This window comes from Streptopelia decaocto, assembly GCF_964273445.1.
Source record: "Streptopelia decaocto genome assembly, chromosome: 2".
NCBI classification, from domain to species: domain Eukaryota; kingdom Metazoa; phylum Chordata; class Aves; order Columbiformes; family Columbidae; genus Streptopelia; species Streptopelia decaocto.
This window is the reverse complement of record NC_138655.1, coordinates 12,384,825-12,402,030: the sequence shown is the minus strand read 5'-3', so window position 1 is coordinate 12,402,030 and position 17,206 is coordinate 12,384,825. Positions and strand designations below refer to the sequence as shown.

The window sequence follows — 17,206 nt, the reverse complement described above, 5'->3', positions numbered from 1 at the left end:
ATTGGACTAGATGATCCTTTGAGGTCCCTTCCAGTCCCTGACATTCTATGTGCTCGATGGGCTCTGCCCCCGGGCCTTGTGGCAGGGCAGTAACGTCTCCCTGTTGGTCACCAGTGGATTCAGGAGGTAAACACTAATCCTGGGAGTGTGTTACAGATTTTGTGTTACAGAAGTAGCTTTTTTTAATCTCTGCTTCATCGTTTGGGATATTAAAGCACAGAGAAATTAGATCGTTTGCTCAAATCTTTAAAATAAATGGCAGAAGCTATAAATTGAGTTTGCTGCTTGGTAATCCTGTCTGGACCTTTTGATCACTTACTGTTGGAAAAAAAACCAAACAAACCTGCTTCGGTAGTCTCACTTGGTCTCCTTTTCAACTATGATTTTGCTGGTTGTGTTTTCCAGAATTCAGGGGGTTGGAGCGGAGGAGTTGCAAATTTTAGGTGATTCTTTGATGCACCTATTTTTGACCTTCCTAGCCAAAAAAAAGTGCCTTAAAAACACTGCTGTGAAACCATTTCCAGTAGGGAATGTGGCTTTTCCTCTGAATGCAGAATGGACAGCTACAAGCTGAAGATTTCATTTAGAAAATTCAAGAGTGATCATAAACAGTTTCTAAGAAAAATAATCTTTTATTTAAAAAAATACAGAAAATTTGTCCAAGAGTACTTAGTTTACATTCCAAAAGACTTATTTGAGATGAAACTACCAATGCAATGGTATGATATAATATTGTAAACAATAACTTCTGTTCTTGTGTAGTTTGCTCAGTGCTTCCACAAATGTCAAGAGAATGAAAAAGCCTTTTTAACTTTTCACTGTTGTTTTTTACAGATTCCCGCCTTTCACAGTGCGTATCTGTGATATTTCCAAAAGAACAGCAGGCTTTCTCAGTGAGTGAGATTTACCAAGTTCAAGAAGGGAATTAGGTTCTCACTGTTAACTTTGATACACTGAATGGGCCTAGAAAGATAAAGCTGCTAACATGATTTTATGTGACTATTTAGTAGTGTATATTTGGATCACAGAGGTTCTACACAGTCTTGCTAAGATGGCAAACAGGTGTTTTTAAGAAAGAAAAGTTAAATAATGTAACAGCTGTAAGCATTGATTGTTTAGTCTTTAAAAGCATCATTTTCCTTTACTTTCAAGAAGTTCTGTAAGGAACCTTTTCCTTGTCTTCTGTTAGTCTGACAGCCTCTAAAGACCTTTAAAGACAGCAATCACTATTTTTTGGTGGGGAGAGCACGAGCTGACATAAGGAGCTGTTGTTAAAGGCTGCTGCCTCCTCTGTGGCAAGATGCACGTTTTGAAGGGGATAGAGAGGAAAGCAATATATGTAATTCCAAAGTTCAAGTTGTAGTGAACTTGAACCATCACTGTTGTTAAAATGCTGTTGAAAGACCATGATGTAAAAACAGCATAATAAACAATAGTCTTGAGTGGCCAAGCACATTTTTAAATAGAAAAAAATAAAAAGGATACCAAAGAAAAAGAAAAAAGCATGACAGCAGGTATTCATGTCTCATAGTTTGCATGATATTCATGAGAAGTGTGGCAATGTTGTTCAGGTTAGGGTGACTGTGTGATGTAGTTCTGGTATCCCAGGGAAAATAGTAGAGGGAGATACAGCCTTAGGTATGCAAAGTTTGGGCAAAGCTCTGTCCTTTGTACTTAGATATTTTGTAGATTTCTGTTGGATTATAGCCTGACAAAGGCTATTGTTGATACAACAACTCATCCCCTTGTTATTTTGTGTATGATTCAGATAAAACTTATGATATACCTCAATTTGGGTTGTGGATTCTCTTCTTTCCCCTCCCCAATATGATCTCCATGTAGTCCTTGAACATATCAGTTCTTTACATGGACTAATGAAGTATTTCTGTCTATCCAAGACTTGTTTTTGTGAACGGCTGTGTATCTAAAGCTGAGCAGAATTTTTCTTATCTCCTGAAACTTGGAGTATAAAGCTGCCCACCAGGTTTATGATTATTATAATAGCTGCATGTTGTCTGAGCAAGTTACGGCAAAGCATGAAGAGGGAAGAGCAAAAGTTGGAATTTTTGAGAAGAAGCCACCTGATATGGTCGGTGTGGATAGGCACAGCATAAGCAAACCCACGTGAGGAGAAGCAGTTAATCCCTGCAAGCCTGTAGCTTGTGGGTTTGTATTGGAAAGGAAGACAGAGGTAAAGAAAATAAATATGATTCCTGTGCAGCACTATTCAGTGCTGATCGAACGTTGGTACTAAAAGTTTGTAGTATCTTTGGGAGAAGCAGGCAGCATTTTGAAGGTGGGCTTTTATTTAAAAATGCTGCTAGATGTTTTACTTTAAATACATTCTTAGAAGACTGGCTCTTTGTTAGATTGTTTTTTCCAAGGGTCAGCTGTTGAAACAGACTTGTAGTGGTGAGGCTGAACTGGATGTGAGAAGTCATATTTCTTTCTAGCCTAATTGGTAGTATGCCTAGAAAACACAGACAAGTTTTTGGGCATGCGGGCTTCTTTGGATCTGAAATAGAGGAGCAGTTTCCGAGCAAACATAATGATTAAGTTTGAACCTCATTGTGCTTTAGCAATATGAATGAGCAGACAAAAACTGCAAGTTGCTTTTTGCGGTGTAGTTTTGTTTAAAATTGACTAGGAGGTGAATTGAAAACCTCTGGTGAATTGCAGTTCCACTGAAATTACTGACATCTTGGGAGCTACGATTTCATCCCTGCTCTGATGTTTCACCAGTTCTTTTGGCACTGCTTTATGGTTAGCTGGCTGTACTTCTGGTTTCTCTCCCAAATTCTTTGAGTGTAAACTGCATTCAAAATGTTGTGTCTGTTATTTCTAGAGTAACGATTTCAAGATGCCAGGCGGTGCAAGAATCTCATTCAACTGTGTGGATTCTGCTCTTTCGTCTCTGAAAAACTGCCAGTCTTATATAAATACTGGAATGGATATTGCTACTCATGTTGCCCTTGACCTTGTGGAAAGTTTCAGTAAGTATATTCTCTCTTGTATCGTGTCCTGGCCTACATATTTTGACTTAATTACTGGCAATCTCTATATTCATTATAGAATCTGTAGCTCTTCTGGCTAGACCAGGGTGTTTTCATTCCAATCACTTCATTGTCTTAAATGATAAATTCAGTGAAAATGTAAATATCAGCCAAACATTGTCCCAACTTTTGTAACACTCAAGACTAATTGCATTCCAGTGGTTGTTGCCCTACAGCTTTGTAAAAACTTTCTTTAGCGTTGCTGAACAAGATGAAGGCCTCTTAAGTGGGTGAATAAAATGACTTTTCATTCTAATACTGCTTCTTTGTGTGTGTTTTATTTTTTTAGGGCAAGATATATTAAAATAATGCTAATGATTTTGAGTACAAAGCTTGAGACACCTGTTGGGGGATGTAATGTTTATAAATGCTGCCTCTGTCCTGAAAATCAGGCCCTTTTAGGGTGCTACAATTTGGTCATTTGCTAACTGGCATACCTTAAATCTGTAATAATTTCTATCAGTGTTGTCATTGCTATTTCACAGTAACAGGTGCACTGCAAAGCTACTTTTCAAGGACAAACATCAGGCATCCCATTTCTCCGTCTTCTTCGATCTGTGATAATGTTTTCACTAGGCAAAAATAAAAACTTTAAAGCTACAAAACCATAATAGTTTTAATTGTGAGTGGAGAGTGGAGAACGAGAATCCTCTGAAACAAACATTATGCTGTTCATTATAAATCTTCCAGTCAACTAAGCCAAGGTTTATGTACAATCAAGATGAATACTTTTCTCTTTGTCTAGTGTGATAGTTCTCTCTACTTTGGTGTTTTTATCCATACTGCTGTCAGACACAATTGACATGCCATTTCTAGCAGACTAGAGGAAACAGAAAGCTTTTCTGAACAGTCAGCTGGGGATTCCCTTTGAGGTAAAACTGGTATAACCAGTTCTGATTCCTCTCTGCTTTCATAGTCACCATCCCTCCTACTTTGCCATAAGCAATACACTGAAAATACTGAATTCTTTCAGTACCAAGACTGCAGGATGATTCACAGAAATTAGTTATTTGTGCAAAAGTTAAAAGCTTTGATTAATTTCACCTTTCAGTGGAAGCTCCTGTTACATTCCCATTTGGAGGGGTGAAAGGCAATTTAAGCTCCACTGTGCAGATCTGCAGCTGGAAGTCTGCGCATTATACTCCCAGGAAGTGTCGTTGTCTTCCTCATTTACCTGCTTCTGACACATTAATCTTTAACTACAATCTTGAAATTATTTTGTCTGTTTCATTCAGTAACCAAAAGGACTATATTTAGCATTCTGTCCTGAGAGGAGGAGATTACTCTTGATGAAATACCTATGGTCATTGTTACAGTTATGTCATGTGACTGGAAAACAGCTCCTAGACCAATACTCGCTTTTCATTTTAGCAGGAGCAAGTTTCCTGTAGAATCATAGTTACAGAGTTATCAAGCATGAACTTTTCAGATAGTCCATCCTATTGCTCTACAGAAAAGGTATTCCAGACTTGTATTTGTAGTTCCTACTTCTTTGGCTTGGTGTCATGGTGTTAGCTTTTTCCTTACAATAGTTGTCTTCTTCACTCTTACACTTTTCCTTGCAGATGTATGTACATGTGTACATGGAACAAATGAACGAAGCTCCTCACTTTTATAAGGTGCAGTTTTCACTCCCCTGACTATTCCCCTTGGACTTCAAGTCCTTATGTTCCATATACAATGCCATTAGGAAAAGCACAGGGTTTGTGTGGCATGACATACTTTTGGTAAACAAATGCTTTTGGTGTTTTAGAATTAGCATCATCTGATCTGTCATGCTTGACTGTTCAGCTCTTACCTCCAACTCGTATGTGGTGATTTCTATTTCTAGAATTGTTACTCATCTATCCTACTTTGCCTTCATGTTCAGAGGCAAAATATTAATTTAATTTTGAACCAGCTTTAGATAATATGCTTCTGCATTCTTGTTCCTGTCCCATTTGATATTTATTTTAATTTCCTTGGCAAAATCTGTGTTTCTCCAGCTTCTGACAGGTTTACTTGCCAGGCTTTGTAGTAGCAAAGAATTCTATTGTAACTGTTATTTTATTTTACAAGCACTATTTCTGTTAAGGTATTTTGTTGCTTTGGACTTCTGTATTGGACAGCTCTGTTTTTTGGGAATAGTACCAACATTTTCATAGCAACTACAGGAGAAGTTACATTTACATCTGAAGATAAATAACTGAAAAGACAGGCAAAGTTACAATCACAGAATCAGATGGTTTGGTTTGGAAGGGAACTTAAAGATCATCTAGTTCCAACCCCCTGCCATGGGCAAGGATACCTTCAGTGAGACCAGGTTGCTCAAGCCCCGGCCAGCCTGGCCTTGAACACTTCCAGGGGTGGGGTATCCACGGCTTCTATGGACAACCTGTACCAGTGCCTCACCACCGTCATGGTGAAAAATCTTCCTTTATATCTAATCTAAATCTCCCCTCTTTCAGTTTAAAGTCATTACCCCTTGTCTTATCACTACATGCCCTTGTAAAAAGTCCCTCTACAGCTTTCTTATAGGTCCTCTTTAGGTACTGAAAGGCTGCAATAAGGTCTCCCTGGAGCCTTCTCTTCTCCAGGCTGAACAACCCCAGCTCTCTCAGCCTGTCCTCACAGCAGAGCTGTTCCAGCCCTCTGACCATTTTTGTGGCCTCCTCTGGACCTGCTCCAACAGGTCCATGTCCTTCTTATGTTGTGGGCCCCAGAGCTGAATGCAGTGCAGTAAGTGATGTTGGTTTCTTTTCTTAATTGCTATTCCCCACAATCCAAGTCTTGTAAACATATTTATTAAATAGTACACAGTAGTGTTTGCTGGACTGGCTACTATTTAATGCAGTATCATGGAGGGACTTGCTGTAAACGTAACTGATGCTAAGTTAGATCAAAAGATCTAACTGAACCACTTTTCCCTACTTACTGACATATGCCAGTGGGTTTGATCTGGTGCTGTATTTGAGGTGCTTTCTAGGAAGCAGACACCATAGGGGTTTTTTTTGTTTTGTGTTTTTTTAACAATTAAACAGTGATTTCTGAAAGAACCAATGTGTGATCTTTCTAACATCAGACTTCTATTAAAGCAGAGAAATAGAAATTAACAAATTTTTCTTTGACATTTTTAATGGGATTCTATGGTATCCCAATTTTGTGGGTGTTTCCCTGCTCAGTAAAAATAACTTCCTCCATATTAGCACTGCAGGGCTAGAAAAGGCTCTTTGATTTCTTATTTGTTTAGCAGACAATGATAAGAACCCTTCTAAAGGGTGTCAAAAGAAAAAGAGTTTGGTGTTTCAGCACTTCTAAATGCATTTACATTAAGCTGCCACGATTGTTCGGGTGGAATGAAAATCAAAGCTCACTAGAGGGCAGAAGAAGATAGGAAGTGAGCAGTACTTGCTTCCATTTAAGTTGTAAATAGCCCTGAAAAGAAACTGGCCTCTTTACCAGTCTGTTGCTCTGGTCATGATCCCTGAGTAGCCTGAAGTCCTCTCCAGTTAAACCATCCGGAGAACAAAGAACTCTTGCACTGGTTATGTGGAAGCTATAAAATCCTCTCAGAATGATTTTGAATTTGAGCTTTGTACACAGTTGGTGATAGTGTTACATGGAATAAAGAGGGAATGAAAGTACTTGTTTGGTCATGAAACCAAAGGGGTGCTGATAGGAAGAGGTGCCAGACTTGAGGGCAGGAATTGACTCAGAATATTCCATGATTTTTAATAACCTTGTAACCTATGGTAACCTTTTTTTCAGGCATCTCAGAGGCTTTGCAAACACAGGCTAAGCCTCTCAACTCTCTGGGAGGTAAAGAATGGTTATAGGGATTACTTGCTTTACCACAACTGAAATGAAACTCTTGGGTGAATAGTGGTTGCCATATAGAGACATTGTAACTGTATCATAATCCAAAAGAGAAAGAAAAATTCCTCTAACTGACTGAAACAACTGAGAAAACCTTATTAGAGAAGACAGATAAAGGTTTTTGAGTTTGACATCAGGGACATCCGATTAAATTGTCAACTCATTAATAAATATCACAATAAATCTTTCATACCTTTATTTTGACATAATATTTGAAAGTTTCAGAACTAAATCAAACACTGGGTTTTCGTTTCAACAGTAATTTCATATGGAGAAAGTCTCCTGTTGAACTGAGACTATCCTTTCTCTCTGCACCACAATTCCTTTTAGGAAGCTGCCATCTACGTACTGATTCACTTTAGTCCTGCTTAAATGGGATGTATCTGTCTCTGAGTACAGGTGGCATGGCTGCAAACCAGTGCCCATACTGATAGTGCCATTGATTACTGTGCTTACTGTTCACACCTGTGCTGCTCTAGTTAAATTTATTCTATCTTCAGAGCCTTATGTACATCTGTTCATTATATTCTTAAAAACAAACACTTTTGAGCTTCATAGTTAACTTACACGAGGCCATTACTTTCTGGCATTAACTACAGAGCTTTTTAGTTTAGATAGAGTTCTCAGGTTTGGCATTCTTTGTTGTTGTTTGTTGTTTTTTTTTTTTTTTTTTCTTTTCTCCTATACATTAATTGGGTTCAGAACTTCCCATTAACTTGGCATTTTCTCCTCCAGTTTTTGACTTTCTGTTCTGGAAAGATAAAGTAATCTCGCTGGACAGAGCTCTTCCCAGGAGTTTAAACAACTGTTAGAAAAATTGATGGGGGAATAAGGGTTCAATTAAATAATTAAAACAGTGTAGCTCTGCAATAAATAGTGGTCAGAGAAGTCTGGAAAAGTGAGGGAATTAGTTTCAGGGATATAAATTGCAATTCAGATGACTTTGAAGATCTAAAGATTTAGAGCCTCTCATCACATGGTCCCACATTTTTAAATGTAGGACAGAATATACCAATTAATCTAATTCTCCATGACCTTGAATGAGTTCATTTTACTACTTTCTGCAAAATAATAATAATAATAATGAAAACAATGCTTTTCCATTTCATATGAATAATGGAAAGATTTAATACCCAATACTTCTAGACAGATTCACATTCATGTCTACTTATGCGTGTACTTCTCTTGAAATCTGTTTGCACTCCACAATAGTAAATTTAAAATTATTCCTGTTCATTTAAGCTTTATTTCATGCTGTAAGATGTTTTGGGAATCCTAGTGAGAGATAAAATGGAAGTATGGATTTTTTTACTATGGAATTGTAAATAATAATAGACCTCACACGAAGACGCCAAAAGGAAAATATTTCACAGTAGAATTAAAACAGTCTGAAATGTCTGTGAGGCCTCTAATGACATAAACACTCAATCTGTTCCCAGCTTTGTACTACCTCCCTTTCTTTTCTGCCTTCTAGCATCTTGTTCACTGCTGCTGTGCTCTGGAGATAAATCTTAAGTCAGCTCTAACCACAGTGATTCTCAGTGATTCCTCTGAGGAACCCACCATTCACAGTGTGCCATAGGGATGAGACATTTAGACTACTGTCAGGTTCATTGCCAAAACTGCACTTATCCAAGTCTTAATTTCATCAGTGATTCTATTGTTTAGTCCACTAATATATTTAAGTCCATTTTGTTCTAGTCCTATATGTATTTATTAAAATAAATTGCTAGTGTCAAATATTCAGGTCCAGCATTGCTCATTTCTGAACATACATGATCTCTAGCAAAATAAGGCAATAGTGCTGTTCAGAGTTTCTGTTAACTGCTGTTCATTTAAGTGAAGAATAATTTTAAAGAATAATTTAAATGAATAATGTTAATGCATCCTGATAAGCTTTTATTTTTTAAATAACTGTTGATGTCCATGAAGTTACTTTGTCAATTAAGACCTCCCCGTCCATTGAGAATCTGCAGATTTTTAGGACTGAGCATCTTCATACTGTTGTGCTGTGGGCATATGTTTGCAAAAAGCAAAAATTAAAAAGATCCTGTAAGGGATTAAGGATCTGTATCTAGAGGTGAGAGGTGAGAACTAGTTTCTCCAAACTGAATGTCAAGGGGAAACAGCCAATTTAAAAGCTCATTTTATTTAATGAGTTAAAAAGAAAGATAAGGTTTACGTTGTCCTCAGTCTTTCTGCTGATTATCTTTAGATACTGACATTGTCTAAATGTCATACTTTTGTCTTCTTTCAAAAATACCATTGTAGTATAGAAGCATTTTAAAATGTTGCTATATATATATATATATAAAGCATAAAAGCAGAAAAACAGGCTGTGCACAGTTTGTTTCAGTGTGTCCTCCCCATACTCAAAATACTCTTGGATGTTCTGTGGCCCAGCTTGGAACAATACTGAAGGAAAGGTTACACTGAAATTCTTGTGCGGTCCACCAGCATTCAGAGTGGTCTGTAAATTTTAAAGCTTAAGCACGTGCTTATATCTGTTGCTGGACTGGAGTCCTAATAGATACCTGAATTTGAAGGTGACACTGTTTGAAATCAGTTATAATGCAAGTAACATGATCTAAGTTCTGCTATAATTTGCACCTTCCTAAATTTATCCTCAGTGTGTTGTTTAAGCTGTGTGATTTAGTGTGATTGAAAGAATAATTCACTAAGTCAGTACTTGTTTGGCAATGTCTCTCAATTGTAATACTCCTGGTATTGAACTGTAAGCCCTGTGTTGACACCTCTGCACACTGAGACACGGCTGTTTGCACTGCTAATTGATCTCCTGTTAGTTGCTGAACTGTCTTTACTTAAACTACTTAAAGTAGTTCTAAACTTAGAAAGCATTGCTTTCACATCTGTGTGAAATATACTTCAAGGAAAAGTCTTATTCTCTGATTTTGGAACTAGTCCAACCTGCCACATATGTTGACTGATGTGCTGATAATGATGGGAGTATGTTGGTCTGGTATAGGCCTGCCATATCCAAGACAGGCATCCATTCCCAGCTCTGCTCAAAGTTATTGGATGTGAATTCTGTCACCTTGCTGAAGATGGCAGTTTTATCTTGCTCCTTGTGGGAAAACAGCAGAATTTTTTCAAGAATATGAGACTGTGAAGTACGGAGACCTCTAGATATCAGAATGAAGACAACTGACTCATGGTCATCTCCAGGCTTCCAGCCCAGCAGTTTGCTCTTTTGAGGGGCCGTTGCTTTTGTCTCTGGGCTGGAGCCAAAGTTGTGTGGGACTGGGAGGAATGTCAAGTACAAATGGGAAATAAATGAAAGGGCTGGAGAGTATGCTAACTGCAGCCAAGATGATTAAAATTTCTTAGCATAAAACTTCTGAAAAACATGTTAAAGCATTAAGAGATAGGGTTTTGTCTAATGAGCTGAACAGGCTTTCTAGTAGAGAGCAAGATGCTTCATGGAACTTTCTTGTAGTCACACTCCCACTGTAAATTGTAGAGGCCCTGGAATGTAAAATAGCTGTGTGGGAAACAGTTACTGCACCTGAACTCTAATCTTATTTGGGGAAAATAAAATGAATTGCTTTTCTTTTTCTTCAAAAACTTGCTCTAAAACGTCATGGTCAGCTGCTACCCATGGCTGCTTGCTATCCGTATGACATAGCAGTGATCTTCCTGTAGCCATATCACAGCTTGTGTGAGAATTCCTCCTCTCTTCCTCCACAATTAGAAGGATTTTTATGCTCACCAGTATGTACAGAGCAGGCCCCTGGGTCTTGCAGAATGTGCCCCAGGTTAAGGTATCCCTTTACAGCTCTGGCTTTTCCTGCTTGTCTACCCATTTCCTATTGCACAACCTGCTCTCTCTGCCAGCAGAGCTTAGCTCAGCTTTGGCTGTTCCCCTTCATGTGTGCTGTGCTGTAACTCACATGCTCAACGTCCTCCCTTTACTGACTGCTTTCTGTTCTCCGGATTGCTTGGGATCCACTTATGTCATGATGCCTGGTAAATACTAGCCAAACAGCAGTTGGTAATGTAGGATCTTTTCTCAGTGTGGATTTAGCTCTGTGAGGTTACCCACAGCACCTGGATTTCTCTCACTGCTCTCTTAAAATGGTGCTAAACAGGAATCACTCTAAACATTGCTGACCCTTGTTGACATAGGAAGGAGTGTATAGAATATAAGCATGGTGGTCAGCCTGGATTTATGAAATTACTGGCAGCCTTTTAATACACAGTTGATTCATGAGTTTCTGTGGAATATCCACTATGATTACATGCAGTGGCTTTCTAAACACATTGCTGCAACCTATAACAAACAGTCGGACTTGAAGAACATAATTTCATTCATCACTGAGAGCACGGAACCTTTCCATGGAAGTTTCTCTGTCATTGACCTAAAACTTCTCCTACTTCAAATGGTGCAAACTCCAGCATAAGGATAGACTCTGTAGCTGTGTTTGAATATGAAATGGTTTGGTTAATTTGTTTCCTTTGCTCCTTTATTTTTCCCCTAGTTTATTTTTCATTGAAAATTAAAATGCAGGATTCCTGCAGTACAATAGCATGAATCTTAAGATTGGCAAAGTTCTTGTATATGAAACGACTGTGATGTGATTATTTTGGGATTCAGAAATGAACTTGCTGACACCTGTGCTTCTGAAATTCTCATACCCTGTTAGTTTCCATGGTGTTAGAGATCATTGTGCTTCCTAAAAATAGTCAAAACATAAGGTTCTTGTCCTGAGAATAGCCTGGGGTGTACAGACTAGAATGACATGGTGCAACCTGCTTGAGTACAAGGCAGCGTGAAGGTCCACTGACTGAGGAGATAAGCAGGGCTTAAACTTTGACTCGCTATCCTGTTCTTGTCCAGGGAAGATAAACTGTGTCAGGATGTTTTCTTGCACATCCTACCTTCCTTCACATCTGAACCATGGTTTTAGTTCACATCCTAGCTCATGGTGGCCTCATAATGGACAAAGCTTGTGGCCTGTGTTGTCTGGACCCTGCATGAGGAATCAGACATTGTTTTTCTCCTGCGAGCATGGCAATGTATCTGTGAAGGTGTTCTTGGGAAGCAAACAGTTTTATGTGCTGTGCAGGAATAGCATTAGAATTGAGCAATCCATTACTTCTTTATGGACATGAGGGAGCAATCTTACTTGGATTTGAAAATCCCCAAGAGTGTGCCTCTGTCTCTCAGAATTTACTTTGTCTTAGGTTAGAATAAATTCCAAGTAATTGTTGCAGGATCAGGATTTTTTTTTTTTAATTGGTAGAGAATATAAGTGTAGAATGTCCATTCTGGAGATAAATGGCCTTTCACTGACGCTTGCTATATAAAAATGTTTTCTAGCTATGACAGAAGGTACTGTAGAAAATTAAAAGAGACCGGTGATCCATTAAGTGCAGTAACCCTTCTGTGTTAGCCTCTACCAGATGCTTCCTGTGAAGCTGCAAGAAATCCCTCATGATACCGAGTTGTTCACAGGGGAAGCTTCTGACCCCTGGCATTTATCTGCCAGAATCTGTCAACTGCTCTGCTTTGCTGCTGGTCTGTGGTACTAATTGTTGGCGTGCACAAACTCAGTGCAGGCACCAAAATTGCATCCTTCTTCTTGGGAACATTAGTTTCCTGTTGTTTAAAGTAAACTTGTATTTTGGGGTGTGTCAGATAAAATGTTTCAGATTCTTTTTCTCAAAAATAGTATTTTTTCTTTCCTTCAAATCCCATCCTTTTGGAAAGGTATTATTTTTTATCTTAACTTATGCTTCTCCTTTATTAAGTTTTGCTTCTCAAATTGTTTTATAGGTATTTAACCTTTCAGCTAACAGTGAGGAAGATATGTATCTTTTCTTGAAGTGGGTAGGTAAATGGTGTCACTCCTCAAGTATTTCTTCAAGTAATTCTATTTTTTGAAGCAAAAAGGACTGTTTGGGTTCTTGTGAACTGCTTTTCTGAAGACAAAAAAGTTACATTTTGTGCATTATGCTCTTCAATCAATACTAAAATTTTGAGAAGAGAGGGTTGGATTACTTTTTTTGTTCTACCTTTGTGCTTCGGTAATTACAGTGTAAAAATTACTTACAGCATTCATAGCCAGCACTGATGAGCCCATTTCTGGAATACACAGCAATTTGTTCTGAAGGCTCTTCTTCAGTGAAACTGTCTGAAAAATGAGAATTTGTAAATGTGCCTCGTTTCAAAATCTAGAAAAAATAAACTCGTAATGAAAGATTTGTGTTCTTTTATCCTAAAGCCACCCTGACCATAGTCTGTAATCTTACGAAGTGGGAAGAAACAAATATGTGGGGTTGTTACTATTTCCTAGCTGGCATTTTGACTGTGGAAAGAACACAGTGCCGCGAGGGGAAAGTAGCTATATGAAGCAGCATGCTTTTGTTCTGCTGGCCCTTTGTCAGTTTGGTTAGTCAGTAAGCTGAGTGCACCCACCATTTTCATTCCTCAAGCTCTGCAGTTCTTGAAGGAAAGAGAAACCCATGAGGTGGCAGCACAGGCTGTCCTGCTGCTGGTGCCCTTGCTCTGTCACCTGGTGTGCTCAGCTGTGCAACTGCAGTAACTCACTCCTAGGATGGATTCAGAGGTGCTGGTGCCATATCACTGTACTCTTGCATTTAGTAATACTAAAATATAAATGGAGAACTAAGATTAATAGTGGAGAAAGAGAATCTATATTACCAAATCGTAGATTTTTAAGGCTGTTCAGGACCAGCATGGTTTGACTTTGACTGCCTGCATAATACAGATCATTGCATTTTGCACAATTATTCTTGCGTGAAACTGGTATGTTGTGGTTGAACTAGAGAGTATCATTCAGAGTGAAATCCAGGCTTGGTTTAAAGCTAGCTTCCGCTGTCTTTATGCGTTCTCATGGAAATGTACTGGCCGTTTGCACCTGAACGGAACGTCATACTCTGGACAGTCTCTTTTTTTGTCAGAACTCTTGTGAGTGCTGATGAAAACTGCAGAATTTTTATTTCTTAAATTTCGGTAGGTGGTATTCACATAGTCTCTGATTTCAAACACATACATACATATGTATGTGTGTATACTTATACTTTTTTCTTATGTATTTTTCTATGGAAGTGGGTAATTTTCTCCTCCAAAGGTCGTTATGAGTTAGGGAGGTTTGCAGTCACCTGGTGGGTTACCTCATGTACCCATTGTCACTGTAAATTTCTCTGTGTCCTAAACCTCCTAAATTCTCAGCAGTCTTCAAAATAGATCGTAAGAGAGATTTAAATGTTGTATAGACCTTTTTGCAGACCCTCTGCACTCTAGTGATGTTAACCTTGAGAGAATGGGTGAGCTTAGAGCTGTAAGTTACAGGCTTAAAACTGCTGGGTGAGGTCCTTTGGCCTCTACTATGCATGAGATCAGAATAAATGATCCTAATGGTCTGTTTCAGCTTCAAAATACTATGAAGTACTGCAGAGGTCTTGTGTGGGCTCTTCAGCACAAAGATAAATCAACCTCTTTGAACAAAAGCCGCAGAGGAATATTTTATGTGAATAATTTACTGTATGAAAATATTCTCTGTAGTATATTAATCTGTCATTTTCTTATCATCATATTTCTGCCACAGAAATATGGCAGTAAGAAAATACTGCTAACTCCTGTTTAAATGTAGAAGCATACAGTATATATTGAAAGTAGTGTGGGCTTTGAAGAACCCTCTCTGAAGGTTTTAATTTTTATCAATTTGAATAGATCAGTATTTAGCTTTCAGTGATCTAATTGAGTGCCTAAATAACTAGGGAGGGAGGAGGAACCCAGAAAAACAGAAAAAAATCTGGGGTTGGCAGCGTTCAGAAAGATTGTTGTTCAGAAAGCAGTTGTATTTCTTTTCTTGAGTCTTTCCATTATGGATTTATCTGGGTTAAAGGTAAGCATTGTGCTGACATATTCTCAATGTTTGTTCAAAAGATGAAAGCAGCCATTCTGTAGACATGATCACTCTGGAACCTCCACCCTGATCCCCTACCTACAGGCACAGGACACTCATCTCTTTTGTTATTTTTATTTTATCCTTTCTTCAAGAATTCAAGAACTTACGGCTGTTGTTTTTTCTTCCTTTTTTTGATACTCAGATAACGTTTTGACACTGTATGTAGAATTAATTATGAGAGGGTTTTATTACTTTCAGATGAAAAAAAAATAAAAAAGATAACTTAAAAATGCACTCTGACTCAAATCAGGTTTTATGACATGTTTCCATTTACACCAATATAATATAGCATGCTGACACTCTAGTGAAGAATGAAGATTATAATGTGTACTGGTTAAATTCCAAGAATTTAAATGGCAGTGCTTGCTTTATCAGTCAGAATCACATGCAAGACTTGTGTTTTCCTATGAAAAATTTCATCCATTGCAGGACAGACAGAGGTTAGTTGTCTGAACTGTAGATTTAGAATATTTTTTATTATAATTTTCATGTATATTTTTTATTCCCTTCTCATTTTCTTTTCAATTTTCTCTCAAAAAGATCAAGGATCTCACAGTAGCCTTATTTGAAAGAGACAAAACAAGTAAGATGTTCCAAGTTGGATTTTGCTGAGGCTTTGAGGCAAAGGAACCACAGTGCTTTCCATCTGGCATTGCCACTGTGTGGCCTTGGGCAAGGCCTTAAAGTTCACCAGGCATCAATTTCCCTTCTATAAAAAGAGATGTCAGGAGTGTTTTGAGAGGATGTATGAACATCTGAATATCTCAAACTCCTGTGTAAATATGAAGTTCTGTTGTTGCTTATGTCTTCTATGCTTGTGGAAATTACATTACAAGAGTCTAGGAATAATTCGAGTTGTCTGTGATGGCGACAGGTGATTGGAAAGGTAGGAGGTGGGTAGCCAGGAAAAGTATCTGCAGGGGAAATAAAAGGCAGCAGAAGACAACAGCCTAGCAAAGATGTCATCTTTACCTCTTGTGAATTAACAAATAGGAAGTATCACATCTCCTAGAACCATTCTAGGTGATATGAAATGGTTTGAACTACTAAAATAGGCACAGGACACTAAAATAATGATTTGCACTTAGATGAAATTTATGAGTGGATCCTTCAGCCATGTCTACAGGAGGGTAGCCAGATGTTTATGAGTTGGTTAGTAAATAATATTATGTGAAGAGCGAAAATACTACACTGTTTCAAAAAAATTGCTACTAAAACTGCTTATGGAAACAAAATTTACCAGTGAAACCCACAGTCCAGCAAAAAGTCAGCTGAAGTGACAGATTATCCATCCCATCTCTGAATAAACAGTTCAATCTTATATTTTCTTTCTTCATTAGCTTTGTTTCAGTTTTCAGGCACTGGATCTTATGTTTCTGTCCCATAATCAAAGAGCCAGATACGTTCAGAAATCTTCCGAATGGTAGTGGTAGATCCTGAGCAAGTCACCTTTAAGGTCACTTGCTTAAACTTTGCAAATTGAACTGCTTTAGGCAGTCTTGATGTAAGTCACACTTTTTGGGCATTGAGTAGTTTGTGTTGCTCTTTCTTTGAAATACTGAAAGAGCTTCTCGAAGGAAAATGCAATTAGGATTTAGTCTCAAGCTTGTTGGTCTAGAAAGAGCCTTTGCCTGAATTATACAGTATGTGCCATATAAAGATAGGGATACATCTGCAAAATTGTCAGCATACAATCATCCCCTTTAAAAAAAAAATACATTAGAACAATCCTTGTACCCCTTTTTAGACATTGACCAAGGGTCTGGCATTCATTGAGAGCATTATATCACACAACCTTCTGTGTAGGACAAAGAGCAATAGCCAGGTAACCTGGCATCACTTGCATTGCTGCCCTGGCCACCCTTTCAGGCAGTGTCTGCATTAGGTTAGTTCCCGATCTGTGCGGTACATCACAGTTACTATTAATGACTCGTGAACTTGTGGCTTTTTTTGTTATTTGTTTCAGTTTGAGGTCTTTTGTGTGTTAATGTACCTTTATGTCAATAAAAGAAAATCAACAGCCATGAGTCTCTTTGAGCTGCCATTATATAAAAGAATGGGAGAAAGTCCGAGGTGACCCTCAAAGATTCTGATCACCAGGAAGATTATTACGTATTAACAGAGCAAGAATCAAAAAGCAGGCTAGCAAGTGCTCAGGGGAAAAAAAGAGCAGGAATGGGGGAACTGCTTGAGGAAAAAGAGAAGCAGAGAGAAGCAAGTGGTAGAGATGTGTAGTGAAGGAGGAGAGGTAAGAAATGAGAATGCCACAGCGAAAGGATTAAGCAGGGTAGTACACTGATCATGCTCAAGATGACAAAAGATATTTAAATGCTTTCCTAATGA

The 17,206-nt window shown here is 38.2% G+C and overlaps 1 protein-coding gene across 2 annotated transcripts in view; it reads left to right on the top strand.

Moving 5' to 3' along the window:
- The window catches only part of NSMCE2 (NSE2 (MMS21) homolog, SMC5-SMC6 complex SUMO ligase), a 130,591-nt gene that overhangs the window by 627 nt on the left and 112,758 nt on the right, over nt 1–17,206 (top strand). Inside the window, exon 2 of one of the 2 annotated variants that reach the window (XM_082046490.1) lies at nt 2,846–2,993. The exons of the other annotated variant lie outside the window; for it this stretch is intronic. Coding sequence (XP_081902616.1) covers nt 2,861–2,993 — 133 coding nt within the window. The 5' untranslated portion in view covers nt 2,846–2,860. The remainder of the gene's footprint in view (nt 1–2,845; nt 2,994–17,206) is intronic. 2 annotated transcript variants of the gene reach the window in all.